The sequence below is a fragment of the Coregonus lavaretus genome, assembly GCF_964263955.1.
Source record: "Coregonus lavaretus genome assembly, chromosome: 25".
NCBI classification, from domain to species: Eukaryota; Metazoa; Chordata; class Actinopteri; order Salmoniformes; family Salmonidae; genus Coregonus; species Coregonus lavaretus.
In genome coordinates, this window is record NC_140012.1 from 16,809,563 (window position 1) to 16,826,003 (window position 16,441).

General features: G+C 45.4%; 1 protein-coding gene across 2 annotated transcripts in view; it reads left to right on the forward strand.

Annotated features, from left to right (window-relative positions):
• LOC311101147 (cGMP-dependent protein kinase 1-like) overlaps nt 1–16,441 on the forward strand; it is a 155,469-nt gene that overhangs the window by 138,165 nt on the left and 863 nt on the right. The window contains exons 10-15 of one of the 2 annotated variants that reach the window (XM_084142218.1): nt 7,733–7,847; nt 9,537–9,676; nt 15,439–15,528; nt 15,640–15,781; nt 15,908–16,071; nt 16,254–16,439. In XM_084142218.1, coding sequence (XP_083998344.1) covers nt 7,733–7,847; nt 9,537–9,676; nt 15,439–15,528; nt 15,640–15,781; nt 15,908–16,071; nt 16,254–16,439 — 837 coding nt within the window. The remainder of the gene's footprint in view (nt 1–7,732; nt 7,848–9,536; nt 9,677–15,438; nt 15,529–15,639; nt 15,782–15,907; nt 16,072–16,253; nt 16,440–16,441) is intronic. The other variant, XM_084142219.1, reaches the window with a different exon arrangement.

The window sequence follows — 16,441 nt, forward strand, 5'->3', positions numbered from 1 at the left end:
GTGGTTTAGATGGTACAATGATTTTCTACACTACGTGCATGTTTTGTCACATGTTTTGTCACAGGGTGGCAGGTATCTTAGTGGTTAAGAGCGTTGTGCCAGTAACCGAAAGGTCGCAGGTTCTAATCCCCGAGCCGACTAGGTGAAAAATCTGTTGATGTGCCCTTGAGCAAGGCACTTAACCCTAATTGCTCCTGTAAGTCGCTCTGGATAAGAGTGTCTGCTAAATTAATTAAATGTAAACTGAAATTAGGCGAACTATTCGAATTTCAGCAACCAGGGAATGGTGTAGCGATTTCTGCATAGTGCAGCTTTAATATTAGTTTAATAGAAAATTACGAGTACATCGTTTGAGTCAAATAGTTTAAGATCATAAGAAGTTCACAACATCAAAGGATGCGCGATTTGTGAACACGTGCATTCTTAAAATACAAGATGCAAGGTAGCCGAAATGAATGAAACACAATGCGACAAGGATAACGCCAAGTCTTCAGGTCAAGGGGACGTAATCGTGTCAAATTACCGCATTGTGCATTAACACCTGGCAGCCCACTTCTATCAGGATCATTTCTGGTCATCTCTGCCTCTGTGGTGGCTGTATTGTGATACAGATGGGGGTCAAACCCCTATGGGTCGGTCTTAGTTGTGCATTGACCCCTGAGGTGAGCGGCCTCATCCAGCCCCAGGTTGGGATTTAGCAGATATTTTGACAGCTGCCACGGCAGCAATAGTGCAGATATTGAAAGTAGTCATGTCAGAATGGAGGAATGTGACTGTTGTGTCGTGAGCACGCTTTTCAGCAGTAGCTCTGGTATTTTGAGGGGCCGGGGGCAGTATCCTAGAGAAATTTGATTGGATAGGAAGGATTTTTTTTTCAACCTAAGTTTTTACATGTGTGTCTCATAACAGGACATTGTGTAGCTATAGAATCCATTATCCATACGGTGCAATGTGGTTTGAAGACACGTCTTTTCTAGCACCTGGCAAGCATTGTAGGCTCTATGGCGTTGTGTATAGTCTTGTACACTTACATAAGAAAGTCACTTGATTTAAGCTAGTAGGCTACTATGCCTCATATAATAATAATAATAATATGCCATTTAGCAGACGCTTTTATCCAAAGCGACTTACAGTCATGCGTGCATACATTTTTATTTTTTTGTGTGTATGGGTGGTCCCGGGGATCGAACCCACTACCTTGGCGTTACAAGCGCCGTGCTCTACCAGCTGAGCTACAGAGGACCACTCATATGGGCTGTGAAACAAAATACATATGGTTTAAGTGTCTAGAACTCAATCAGATTTTTACATTCACAGTCCTGCTTTATGAGAAGGTCACTGTTAACCTAAACGTCCTTACTGCTTCTCAAAGTCATGGGCTACCCTGGGACAGACGAATGGGACTGAAGAACGACCTAGTGGAAAATCACCACAACGTTGAGGCCTCTGACAGTCTGGTCCACTGGAGGCATCCCTCAGCATAGCTTCTGTCAGCAGCTCACCAATTACATCATGTGACACCCCATCTGTAAACTTTTTCCTCTTAAGGCCTCGAGAGAGTTGGTTGATGGAATGGACTCCACGACAAGTCAGGTGGCCACAAATGAGGGGGTGGGGGAGATTTGTGCTTAAATCAAATCAAATGTTATTTGTCACATGCGCCGAATACAACAGGTGTAGACCTTACTGTGAAATGCTTACTTACAATTCCCTTAACCAACAATGCAGTTCAATAAATATTTACTCAATAAACGAAAGTTTTAAAAAATAACACAAAATAATGAAGACAAAAAATATATAAACATTGACAAATATATTAAAAAAAATATATATATATATATATATATATATATATATATATATATATAAAACACAATAAAATAACAATAGCGAGGCTATATACAGGGGGTACAGGTACCGAGTCAATGTGCGGGGGTACAGGTTAGTCGAGGTAATTTGTACATGTAGGTAGGGGTAAAGTGACTATGCATACATAATAAACAGCGAGTAGCAGCAGTGTAAAAACAAAGGTAAATATTCCGGGTGGCCATTTGATTAATTGTTCAGCAGTCTTATGGCTTGGGGGTAGAAGCTGTTAAGGAGCCTTTTGGTCCTAGACTTGGCACTTCGGTAACGCTTGCTGTGCGGTAGCAAAGACAACAGTCTATGACTAGGGTGACTGGAGAATTTTTTGGGCCTTCCTCTGCCTAGTATATAGGTCCTGGATGGCAGGAAGCTTGGCCTCAGTGATGTACTGGGGCGTACGCTCAACCCTCTGTTGTGCCTTACGGTCAGATGCAGAGCAGTTGCCATACCAGGCAGGGATGCAACCGGTCAGGATGCTCTTGATGGTGCAGCTGTATAACCTTTTGAGGATCTGGGGACCCATGCCAAATCTGGGGCGTACGCTCAACCCTCTGTTGTGCCTTACGGTCAGATGCAGAGCAGTTGCCATACCAGGCAGGGATGCAACCGGTCAGGATGCTCTTGATGGTGCAGCTGTATAACTTTTTGAGGATCTGGGGACCCATGCCAAATCTTTTCAGTCTCCTGAGGGGGAAAAGGTGTTGTTGTGCCCTCTTCACGACTGTCTTGGTGTGTTTGGACCATGATAGTTAGTTGGTGATGTGGACACCAAGGAACTTGAAATTCTCGACCCACTCCACTACAGCCCCGTCGATGTTAATGGGGGCCTGTTCGGCCCGCCTTTTCCTGTAGTCCATGATCAGCTCCTTTGTCTTGCTCACATTGTGGGAGAGGTTGTTGTCCTGGTTGTTGTCCCGGTTGTTGTCCCTTCTCCCTATAGGCTGTCTCATCGTTGTCGGTGATAAGGCCTACAACTGTTGTGTCGTCAGCAAACTTAATGATGGTGTTGGAGTCGTGTTTGGCCACTCTGTCGTGGGTGAACAGGGAGTACAGGAGGAGACTAAGCATGCACCCCTGAGGGGCCCCAGTGTTGAGGATCAGCATGACAGATGTGTTGTTGCCTACCCTTACCACCTTGGGGCGGCCCGTCAGGATGTCCAGGATCCAGTTGCAGAGGGAGGTGTTTAGTCCCAGGGTCCTTAGCTTAGGGATGAGCTTTGTGGGCATTATGGTGTTGAACACTGAGCTGTAGTCAATGAACAGCATTCTAACATACAGTTGAAGTCGGAAGTTTACACTTAGGTTGGAGTCATTAAAACTCGTTTTTCAACCACTCCACACATTTCTTGTTAACAAACTATAGTTTTGGCAAGTCGGTTAGGACATCTACTTTGTGCATGACACAAGTAATTTTCCCAACAATTGTTTACAGACAGATTATTTCACTTATAATTCACTGTATCAAAATTCCAGTGGGTCAGAAGTTTACATACACTAAATTGACTGTGACTTTAAACAGCTTGGAAAATTCCAGAAAATGATGTCATGGCTTTAGAAGCTTCTGATAAGCTAATTGACATCATTTGAGTCAATTGGAGGTATTTCAAGGCCTACCTTCAAACTCAGTGCCTCTTTGCTTGACATCATGGGAAAATCAAAAGAAATCAGCCAAGACCTCAGAAAACAATTTGTAGACCTCCACTGGTTCATCCTTGGGAGCAATTTCCAAATGCCTGAAGGTACCACATTCATCTGTACAAACAATAGTATGCAAGCATAAACACCATGGGACCATGCAGCCGTCATACCGCTCAGGAAGGAGACGGGTTCTGTCTCCTAGAGATGAACGTACTTTGGTGCGAAAACTGCAAATCAATCCCAGAACAACAGCAAAGGAACAACAGGCAGTACCTGGCGCCGACGAAGATGGCGGCCTCGCGACTAGCTCTTAGGAAACTTTGCAGTATTTTGTTTCTTTATGTATTATTTTTTACATTATTAGCTCAGAAAGTGTTTTGCATCATTACATACAGCTGCGAAAAACTATTGGATATCAGAGCGGCGGTAACTCACCAGCATTACGACCAGGAATAAGACTTTCCCGAAGCATATCCTTTGTTTGCTCTCCCCAGGGCAACTGAACTCAAGCCGATACCACGATGGCCCTCAAAGAACTTCACTGGACCTTATGCAAACTGGAAACCACATATCCTGAGGCTGCATTTATTGTAGCCAGGGATTTTAACAAAGAAAATTTGAGGACTAGGCTGCTGAAGTTCTGTCAACATATCGACTGTTGAACTCGCGCTGCTAAAATCCTCGACCATTGCTATTCAAACTTCCGGGATGGTTATAAGGCCCTCCCCCGTCCTCCTTTCGGCAAATCTGACCACGACTCCATTTTGCTTCTCCCTTCCTATAGGCCGAAACTCAAACAGGAAGTACCCGTGCTAAGGACTATTCAACGCTGGTCTAACCAATCGGAATCCACGGTTCAAGATTGTTTTGATCACGCGGACTGGGATATGTTCCGGGTAGCTTACGAAAATAATTTAGACATATACACTGAAACGGTGACGGAGTTTATCAGGAAGTGTATAGGTGATGTTGTGCCCACTGTGACTATTAAAACCTACCCTAACCAGAAACCGTGGATAGACGGCAGCATTCACGCAAATCTGAAAGTGCAAACCACCGCATTCAACCATGGCAAGGTGACTGGGAAATGGCAGAATACAAACAGTGTAGCTACTCACTCCGCAAGGCAATTAAACTGGCAAAACATCAGTATAGAGACAAAGTGGAGTCACAATTCAATGGCTCAGACACGAGACGTATGTGGCAGGGTCTACAGACAATTCTGGGTCTGAACCCCGCCCTGTGCAACTGGGTCCTGGACTTCCTGACGGGCCGCCCACAGGTGGTGAAGGTAGGAAACAACATCTCCACTTCAACACTGGGGCCCCACAAGGGTGCGTGCTCAGCCCCCTCCTGTACTCCCTGTTCACCCATGACTACGTGGCCAAGCACGCCTCCAACTCAATCATCAAGTTTGCAGACGATGACCATCGTTATGTTTGGAGGAAAAAGGGGGTGGCTTGCAAGCCGAAGAACACCATCCCAACCGTGAAGCACGGGGGTGGCAGCATCATGCTGTGGGGGTGCTTTGCTGCAGGAGGGACTGGTGCACTTCACAAAATAGATGGCATCATGAGGAAGGGAAATTATGTGGATATATTGAAGCAAAATCTCAAGACATCAGTCAGGAAGTTAAAGCTTGGTTGCAAATGGGTCTTCCAAATGGACAATGACCCCAAGCATACTTCCAAAGTTGTGGCAAAATGGGTTAAGGACAACAAAGTCAAGGTATTGGAGCGGCCATCACAAAGCCCTGACCTCAATCCTATAGAAAATGTGTGGGCAGAATTGAAAAAGCGTGTGCGAGCAAGGAGGCCTATAAACCTGACTCAGTTACATCAGCTCTGTCAGGAGGAATGGGCCAAAATACACCCAACTTATTGTGGGAAGCTTGTGGAAGGCTACCCGAAACGTTTGACCCAAGTTAAACAATTTAAAGGCAATGCTACCAAATACTAATTGAGTGTATGTAAACTTCTGACCCACTGGGAATAAAAGCCGAAATAAATCATTCTCTCTACTATTATTCTGACATTTCATATTCTTAAAATAATGTGCTGATCCTAACTGACCTAAGACAGGGAATTTTTACTAGGATTAAATGTCAGGAATTGTGAAAAACTGAGTTTAAATGTATTTGGCTAAGGTGTATGTAAACTTCCGACTTCATCTGTAGGTGTTCCTTTTGTCCAGGTGGGAAAGGGCAGTGTGGAGTGCAATTGAGATTGCATCATCTGTGGATCTGTTGGGACGGTATGCGAATTGGAGTGGGTCTATGGTTTCCAGGATGATGGTGTTGATGTGAGCCTTGACCAGCCTTTCAAAGCACTTCATGGCTACCGACGTGAGTGCTAAGGATCGGTAATCATTTTGGCAAGTTACCTTCGCTTTCTTGGGAACAGGGACTATGGTGGTCTGCTTGAAACATGTAGGTATTACAAACTCGGTCAGGGAGAGTTTGAAAATGTCAGTTTAAACTGTTACTATAGAAACAGAAACACAAAACAAAAACACTAGGAAATACACTCAACAATTACAAATATGACACATTAGAACTGTAAAAATAAAAATAAAAGCCTTTATACCCGTCTACACGGTCTCAGTGGAGAGCAGACCTATAAACCCTGAACCTATTGTTTGTCATAATACGTAGGGCTTCAATAGTGGGTCACCAGACTTAAGTCCAATGAGCGGTCAGCTGATGTGTGTTTGGTAACGTGACTTTGGCCTCAGACGTGGCTAGTAGCAACTCCCCTCTCCCCCTGTCTTTGGGGACTCAAGTCCCACCAGCATGGTGTGATGCAGTGGGTGTAAGATGTGTGATAAAGAGTGTGAGCCATGAGTTCATACTACTAAAATGACATGGGTGCTTCCTGTTTTGTTCACCTCAAACTCACATTGAAGATGGCCGATAATTCTCAGCATATGGGACAGATGAAGCAGACACTCAGTCACATGTCCCAACACAGATTCTGGGGGATCACTCAGTAGCTCAGATGTCTGTCCATTACAGGGAAACAACCTGATAGCCTTGTTCACAGGGTATTTTCAGGCCTGCTTATCTGTCAGATTTTCCATACAACCATACAGGATTATTATAGGAGTGAATAATTGGTTATTCACTCATTCACCAATTAGCTTAACTGAAGACCATCCTTCATGATTGTAGTTAACAACCAAGTTGGTTCAAACTGATCAAGAAATAAGTAAAATGACACTATCCACTTCAGCTCAGTGAGGGACCAAATCCTGTCCATAATGGTTCTTTAATATGGAGGTGTGATCTGCATTTCAAGGTTATAAATGAGGTGTAAGGCCTTGCAGATGATGGAGGCTCAGTTTGGCAGTATGGCAGGGGTGTGACAGCTATGCTAACTGGGTGAACCTCAAGCAATGTCCACATGCTATTAATACCAATGGGATCAGCCGAACAGTATTTGTAGTCACTGGTACTTGGAGCCGAGTACACTTGGCTTTTTGTTTTGGCACGGACACCCACCTTAGTCGTTGTCCTGCAGTCTGGATTCAAGGCTTTAGTCTATTCCTACGTACTGTAAATTTCATTGCCTGTCTGCAGAGCACAAGTTGGTTCAGTGTTGGATTTAACTCTTTTGGATTGAACTTTTAGAGGGTTATCTCTACCAGAAGTGTATGCCTGTTTATTTTCTTTGCTTTGTTTGCAATACTCTGGGTGGCTTCTTCAAAGTAAGGATGTCTACCTTGAGGGTTGTAATTGCTGGACTCTGAACTCAACACACCCAGAGGACTCTGAGGAAGCGTATTCGGACTGCGATACATGCAGACTAAATCTGAAGATCTGGCTACTTCACCAATCTTCCACACCCAGATAACGCTATATTCAAATCCTCTAAATATGAACTGGAAATGGTGCCTTAACTCCACTTTCGAGAAAGAACTCTTACAGATGCTGTGTAGAACGTGTTGGTGAAGCAACAGATCAACAACTTTGTCCGGCAAGGCATATACTTTTGTTCTATTGACCATATTATTGACTATTGTCAGAGGGATCCAATTGATTGTTTTTCACTACTTGGTAAGACCAAAGTGTGGACAAGATGCGTGAGTTGATCTTACCTATCCCAGTGCGGAAAGAGAGGGAGCGTCAGAACAGTCTCCCGTCTCCCTCCCCGCCATTGCCATTACTTATCACCTCCTACTCCATCCAGACTTCTAAGAAGTTTCCCTTTTTCCACTTCAAAAAATGTAGATATGAAGCGGAAAATGCCTTCTTCTGCAACCTGAAGCTGGAGGACTTCAACATAATTGACACGTTGGGGGTCGGAGGCTTCGGACGTGTGGAGCTGGTAGGATGTTTAAATAAAGTATGTACTGTATGTCTGTATGCACTATATGTCTATAATGTCTTTCTCTCTCTCTCCCTTTCTCTCTTTGTACACTGTTACACTCCCAATCCCAATGTCTTGTCATACTGTATCAACTGGATAGGTTGCTCATGGATGATAATGTGACTTTTTCCATGGTGGTAAAATTGCTAGGAGGTCCTCAAGAGTGTACACGATTACTGTAGTCGAGTGATTTCATTCCTTGTTGAATCATCGAATACCTTATTTTTGAAGCTCTACGTTTCCAGACAGTTCTTGAGACTCATGTCCTATTTCATTATAAACCATTGGCAGGGAATAAAGAGCAAAGAGAAGTTGAACTTAATTGAGTGATATAGGATAGGAAGGATCAGTGGTCTTCTTTTCCTGTAAAGGAGCAGTCTAACGTCAGGTAGCAAGAATGTCTTTGGGCTATTTGAAGTAACTTTCCACTATAAGGGCAGAAGAGGTAATGAAACCCTGCCATGTGACCCACAGTGTTACATAGCATAGGAGTTCTCTGAAACTTTCCAACTTCAGTCTGCTTGAATGTGTAGTATAGGCCTAATAGACTTGAGGTTAACTACACCAAATGTAGGCCAACACATTGATTGATTTATAATTACACACAAAACACACACATCATTTATATTTTGAATGAATATATTAAAACCTTTTTGACTCATTGTACAGGTAACTGCCGAAATAAAGGAAACACCAACATAACACATTGGGCCACCATGAGCCACCAGAATAGCTTCAATGTGCCTTGGCATAGATTCTATAAGTGTCTGGAACTCTATTGGAGGGATGCGACACCATTCTTCCACGATAAATTCCATCATTTGGTGTTTTGTTGATGGTGGTGGAAAACCCTGTCTCAGGCGCCGCTCCAGAATCTCCTATAAGTGTTCAACTGGGTTGAGATCTGAAACCCCTCTTCAAAGTCACTGAGATCTCTTCTTCTAGCCATAGTAGCCTAAATAATGGGCAACTGGGCATTTTTATACATGACTCTAAGCATGATGGGATGTTAATTGCTTAACTCAGGAACCACATCTGTGTGGAAGCACCTGCTTTCAATATAATTTGTATCCCTCATTTACTCAAGTGTTCCCTTTATTTTGGCAGCTACCTGTATATTGCAATGCACAATTGTAATTTTGTCATTAAAAATGAATATACACTTAAACAACTGACACATTATAGACACGAACAGATAGAGAAAAGCAAGTGAGGGTTGATCAAGTGAGTGCTAGAATGGAGCAATGCAGACCAGTGGGGTCTCAGAGTTGCAACAAAGGAAAAGCCCAGCATCTTGGCCTAAAGAGGAATCCCCTGCCCTGTCCTATTTTTGGCACTGCGCCTCCAGTCATCATGTTCACTGTAGTGCAATCCATTGCTAGACAGCCCGGGGATTGAATGACCCCGGACATGTAGGTGCTCCCTGAGATAGGCAATGGGAAGAATGTCTACTCCCAGTCAAACTATTTTCAGGTCCTCTGGAGTCACGAATAGACCCATGACTCATCTGCTATTACTGGGTCCCAGAAACAGTGTTAAAAATGGCTCAACTAAGACTTGATCTTCACAGCCAGGACATGTTTACAACTAAGATGTTGTTCAATTCACTTTTAGTGGTCGTTGACCTTGAGATGCTCAATATCTTGCATTGTCTGTGTCCTGCAGGTGCAGCTAAAAAGCAATGAGATTAAAACTTTTGCAATGAAGATACTGAAGAAGAGGCACATCGTGGACACTCGGCAACAGGAGCACATCCGCTCCGAGAAGCAAATCATGCAGGAGGCCCACTCAGACTTCATTGTCAGGTAGCTACATACAATGCATTCGGAAAGGATTCAGACCCCTTGACTTTCTCCACATTTTGTTACATTACAGCTTTATTCTAAAATGGATTAAATTGATTTCCTCATCAAGCTACATGCAATAACCCATAATGACAAAGCAAAAACAGGTTTTTAGACATTTTTACCAAAATAAATAAAAAATAAAGGAAATATCACATAGGGAGTTTTTTTGGGGATAAAAATAAATAGAATAGAGCTAAGCACATACAAAATCCTAGAGGAAAACCTGTTTCAGTCTGCTTTCCACCAGATACTGGCAGACAAATTCACCTTTCAGCAGGACAATAACCTAAAACACGGTCAAATAAATCAAATCAAATCAAATTTTATTTGTCACATGCTGAATTTAACAGGTATAGACTTTAATGTGAAATGCTTACTCACAAGCCCTTTCCCAACAATGTAGAGTGAAAAAGTATGAAAAATATATAAATATTAGCAAATAAGAAAAACTAAAGGAAATAGTAACACAATAAAATAACAATAACAAGGCTATATACAAGGAGTACCGGTACCGAGTCAATGTGCAGGGGTACGAGGTAGTTGAAGTAATACAGTTGAAGTCGGAAGTTTACATACACTTAGGTTGGAGTCATTAAAACTCGTTTTTCAACCACTCCACACATTTCTTGTTAACAAACTATAGTTTTGGAAGTCGGTTAGGACATCTACTTTGTGCATGACACAAGTAATTTTTCCAACAATTGTTTACAGACAGATTATTTCACTTATAATTCACTGTATCCCAATTCAAGTGGGTCAGAAGTTTACATACATTAAGTTGACGGCGCCTTTAAACAGCTTGGAAAATTCCAGAAAATGATGTCATGGCTTTAGAAGCTTCTGATAGGCTAATTGACATAATTTGAGTCAATTGGAGGTGTACCTGTGGATGTATTTCAAGGCCTACCTTCAAACTCAGTGCCTCTTTGCTTGACATCATGAAATCAGCCAAGACCTCAGAAAAATAGTTGTAGACCTCCATCAGTCTGGTTCATCCTTGGGAGCAATTTCCAAACGCCTGACGGTACCACGATCATCTGTACAAACAATAGTACGCAAGTATAAACACCATGCGACCACGCAGCCGTCATACCGTTCAGGAAGGAGACGCGTTCTGTCTCCTAGAGATGAACGTACTTTGGTGCGATCCCAGAACAACAGCAAAGGACTTTGTGAAGATGCTTGAGGAAACAGGTACAAAAGTATTTATATCCACAGTAAAACAAGTCCTATATTGACATAACCTGAAAGGCTGCTCAGCAAGGAAGAAGCCTCTGCTCCAAAACCGCCATAAAAAAAGCCAGACTACGGTTTGCAACTGCACATGGGGACAAAGATCGTACTTTTTGGACAAATGTCCTCTGGTCTGATGAAACAAAAATATAACTGTTTTCCCATAATGACCATCATCATGTTTGGAGGAAAAAGGGGATGACTTGCAAGCCGAAGAACACCATCCCAACCGTGAAGGACGGGGTTGGCAGCATCATGCTGTGGTCAAGGTATTGGAGCGGCCATCACAAAGCCCTGACCTCGATCCTATAGAAAATGTGTGGGCAGAACTGAAAAAGCGTGTGCGAGCAAGGAGGCCTACAAACCTGACTCAGTTACATAGGAGGAATGGGCCAAAATTAACCCAACTTATAGTGGGAAGCTTGTGGAAGGCTACCAACGTTTGACCCAAGTTAAACAATTTAAAGGCAATGCTACCAAATACTAATTGAGGGTATGTAAACTTCTGACCCACTGGGAATGTGATGAAATAAATAAAAGCTGAAATAAATCATTATCTTTACTATTATTCTGACATTTCACATTCTTAAAATAACGTGGTGATCCTAACTGACCTAAGACAGGGAATCTTTACTAGGATTAAATGTCAGGAATTGTGAAAAACTGAGTTTAAATGTATTTGGCTAAGGTGTACGTAAACTTCCGACTTCAACTGCATGTACATGTAGGTACTGTAGGGGTAAAAGTGACTAGGCAATCGGGATAGATTGTCACGGTCGTCTAGGAGCGAAGGAGACCAAGGCGCAGCGTGTGCAAGAAACATGACTTTATTAATTAAAGTTTCGAACTACAAACAAAAGACGACTCATGAAGTCCACGGTACACCGACCGAAACGGAACAAAAACCCACAACACCCAAAGGAAAACATACAGATAAATATGGCTCCCAATCAGAGATAACGAGCCGACAGCTGACACTCGTTACCTCCGATTGGGAGTCACATGACTACACAAGAACTAACCAAAACCACACACACCCAAATGAACACACCCTATTCCCAACCTAACCAAAACAAACCCCAACAACACGAATACACCCTGGCTCAAATACAAGTCCCGGAGCCAGAGTGTGACAGTACCCCCCCCTAAAGGCGCGGACTGCGACCGCGCCTCAACTAGGGCTAACCCAGGGAGGGCTGGGTGGGCATACCTCTTCGGCGGTGGTTCTGGCTCTGGTCGTGGTCCCCACCCCACCATAGTCACTACCCGCTTCCGTAGCCTCCTCCAACTGACCACCCTCCAACTTAACCCCACCGGATTAAGGGGCAGCACCGGACTAAGAGGCAGCACCGGACTAAGGGGCAGCACCGGACTAAGGGGCAGCACCAGGATAAGGGGCAGCACCAGACTAAGGGGCAGCACCGGACTAAGGGGCAGCACCGGACTGAATGGCAGATCCTGGCTGGCTGGCTCTGGCGGATCCTGGCTGGCTGGCGGACCCCGGCTGGACGGCTCTGGCGGATCCTGGCTGGACGGCTCATGGCTGGCTGACGGATCTGGCTGCTCATGGCTGGCTGACGGATCTGGCTGCTCATGGCTGGCTGACGGATCTGGCTGCTCATGGCTGGCTGACGGATCTGGCTGCTCATGGCAGGCTGACGGATCTGGCTGCTCATGGCTGGCTGACGGATCTGGCTGCTCATGGCAGGCTGACGGATCTGGCTGCTCATGGCTGGCGGAAGGCTCTGGCTGATCCTGTCTGGCGGACGGCTCTGGCTGATCCTGTCTGGCGGAAGGCTCTGGCTGATCCTGTCTGGCGGAAGGCTCTGGCTGATCCTGTCTGGCGGAAGGCTCTGGCTGATCCTGTCTGGCGGAAGGCTCTGGCTGATCCTGTCTGGCGGAAGGCTCTGGCTGCTCCTGTCTGGCGGAAGGCTCTAGCGGCTCCTGTCTGGCGGAAGGCTTTAGCGGCTCCGGTCTGGCGGACGGCTCTGAAGGCTCATGGCAGACGGGCGGCTTTGCAGGCTCAGTACAGACGGGCAGTTCATGCAGCGCTTGGCAGACGGACAGTCCAGACGGCGTTGGGCAGACAGGCAGTTCAGGCGCCTTTGGGCAGACGGGCAGTTCAAGCGCCGTTGGGCAGACGGGCAGTTCAGGCGCCGTTGGGCAGACGGGCAGTTCAGGCGCCGTTGGGCAGACGGCAGACTCTGGCCGGCCGAGACGCACTATAGGCCTGGTGCGTGGTGCCGGAACTGGTGGTCCCGGGCTGAGGACACGCATCTCAGGGCTAGTGCGGGGAGCAGCAACAGGACGCACAGGACTCTGGGGACACACAGGAGGCTTGGTGCGTGGTGTAGGCACTGGTGGTACTGGGCTGGAGCGGGGAGGTGGCGCCGGAAATACCGGACCGTGCAGGCTTACTGGCTCCCTTGAGCACTGAGCCTGCCCAACCTTACCTGGTTGTATGCTCCCCGTCGCCCGACCAGTACGGGAAGGAGGAATAACCCGCACCGGGCTATGTAGGCGAACCGGGGACACCATGCGTAAGGCTGGTGCCATGTAAGCCGGCCCGAGGAGACGCACTGGTGGCCTGATGCGTTGGGCCGGCTTCATGACATCCGGCTCAACGCTCAATCTAGCCCGGCCGATACGTGGAGCTGGAATGTACCGAACCGGGCTATGCACGCGTACAGGAGACACCATGCGCTCTACTGCGTAACACGGTGTCTGCCCGTACTCTCGCTCTCCACGGTAAGTACAGGGAGTAGGCGCAGGTCTCCTACCTGACTTCGCCACACTCCCTTTAAGGCCCCCCCCAAGAAATTTTTGGCTAGTGCTCACGGGCTTCCAGCCTTGCCTCTGTGCTGCCTCCTCATATTGCCTCCTCTCGGCTTTAGCTGCCTCCAGCTCTTCACGAGGGCGGCGATATTCTCCCGGTTGTGCCCAAGGACCCCTTCCATCCAGTATCTCCTCCCATGTCCATGAATCCTGTGTAGGTGGATCCTGTTGCCGCTTGACACGCCGCTTGGTCCTAGATTGGTGGGTTTTTCTGTCACGGTCGTCTAGGAGCGAAGGAGACCAAGGCGCAGCGTGTGCAAGAAACATGACTTTATTAATTAAAGTTTCGAACTACAAACAAAAGACGACTCATGAAGTCCACGGTACACCGACCGAAACGGAACAAAAACCCACAACACCCAAAGGAAAACATACAGATAAATATGGCTCCCAATCAGAGATAACGAGCCGACAGCTGACACTCGTTACCTCCGATTGGGAGTCACATGACTACACAAGAACTAACCAAAACCACACACACCCAAATGAACACACCCTATTCCCAACCTAACCAAAACAAACCCCAACAACACGAATACACCCTGGCTCAAATACAAGTCCCGGAGCCAGAGTGTGACATAGATAATAAAGTGTGTGTGTGTGTGTGTGTGTGTGTGTGTGTTGGAGTGTCAGTGTAGTATGTGTGAGTGTGTAGTCCAGTGAGTGTGCATAGAGCCAGTGCAAAAAATAGCATCAATGCATCTTGTCTGGGTAACTATCTGATTAACTTTCTTCAGCAGTCTTATGGCTTGGGGATAGAACTGTTCAGGAGCCTTTTGGTCCCAGACTTGGCGCTCTGGTAACGCTCGCCGTGCAGTAGCAGAGAGAACAGTCTATGACTTGGGTGGCTGGAGTCTTTGACAATTTGTAGGACCTTTCTCTGACACCACCTGGTATAGAGGTCCTGGATGGCAGGGAGCTTGGCGGCAGGGAGCTTGGCACCAGTGATGCACTGGGCCGTACGCACTACCCTCTGTAGCGCCTCTGTAGTTGCCATACCAAGCGGTGATACAGCCATTCAAGATGATCTGAGGGCCCATGCCAAATCTTTTCAGCCTCATGTGTTGGTGTGTTTGGACCATGATAGGTCCTTAGTGATGTGGACACAAAGGGAACTTGAAGCTCTCGACCCACTCCACTACATCCCCGTCGATGTGAATGTTAAATAGAATAATGTGTAAATATTGTACACTCCAGGGGTGCACAGCTCTTAGAGACTTACCCAGAAATAATTACAGCTGTAATCTCTGCCTAAGGTGATTCTAACATGTATTGACTCAGGGGTTTGAATACTTATGTAAATGAGACATTAATGTATTTCATTTTCAATAAATTTGCTAAAATTTCTAAAGACATGTTTTCACTTTGTCATTAGGGGGTATTGTGTGTAGATGGGTGAGATAAAACTATTTTAAAATTTTTTATTCAGGCTGTAACACAACAAATGTGGAATAAGTCAAGGGGTATGAATACTTTCTGAAGGTATGAATACTTTTGGAAGGCACTGTAGATGTAGAGATGTTAGATACTAGCTAGATGTAGAGATATCTCAGCCAGGTGTCTTTACTGATATCTCTACCAATAGACTACTTCATTTACCGTCAAGAAAAGGACGCAATTTACAGTTGACATGTTCTTTATGTGTTATTCAGGCTATATAGGACATTCAAAGATGCCAAGTATCTCTACATGCTGATGGAGGCTTGCCTTGGAGGAGAGCTCTGGACCATACTTAGGGACAGGTATGGGAAATGCATCTCTTAACCAATTAACTTTCAAATGACACCATGTTGCCTTGCTTTCCCCTACCTTCATCATTCTAACTTGTATGACTATTGTCTTCAACATTGCAGAGGTTCATTTGAAGACTCGACCACGCGGTTCTACACAGCCTGTGTGGTGGAGGCCTTTGCTTACCTGCATTCCAAAGGGATCATCTACAGAGATCTCAAACCAGAGAACCTCATCCTGGATCACAGAGGCTATGCCAAGCTGGTGAGTAGATAGAGACCTGAGGACACCTTCACACCTGCAGTATAATAATATGGCTCAAGACCCACAGCACCTGCTGGAAAGGGTGTTCAGTCAACAGATCTCATTGGCGCTCCTGTCTTTTCACAGGTGGACTTTGGCTTTGCCAAGAAGATTGGGTTTGGGAAGAAGACATGGACTTTCTGCGGGACCCCTGAGTACGTGGCACCTGAGATCATCCTGAACAAGGGGCATGACATCTCTGCTGACTACTGGTCGTTGGGAATCCTCATGTACGAACTCCTGACTGGAAGGTAAGGGAGGAAGTTTGTGGATTTTGCTGTAGGTTCTTTTATTGTATATCCAATAGAATAAGTGACTGGGATCAGAAGGAATGCCTGCTCAGTCTCCCATACCTGTAACACCACACACATGTAGATGTAGGGTTAAAGTACCACATATGTGTTTTAAATTAATGCTCCTGCTTCTTTTTCAGCCCACCATTCTCAGGGCCAGATCCAATGAAGACATACAATATCATTCTGCGAGGAATCGACATGATTGAATTTCCAAAGAAGATCACCAAAAATTCTGCCAATTTGATAAAGAAACTATGCAGGGACAATCCTTCGGAAAGACTTGGAAACTTGAAAAATGGAGTCAAAGATATCCAAAAGCACAAGT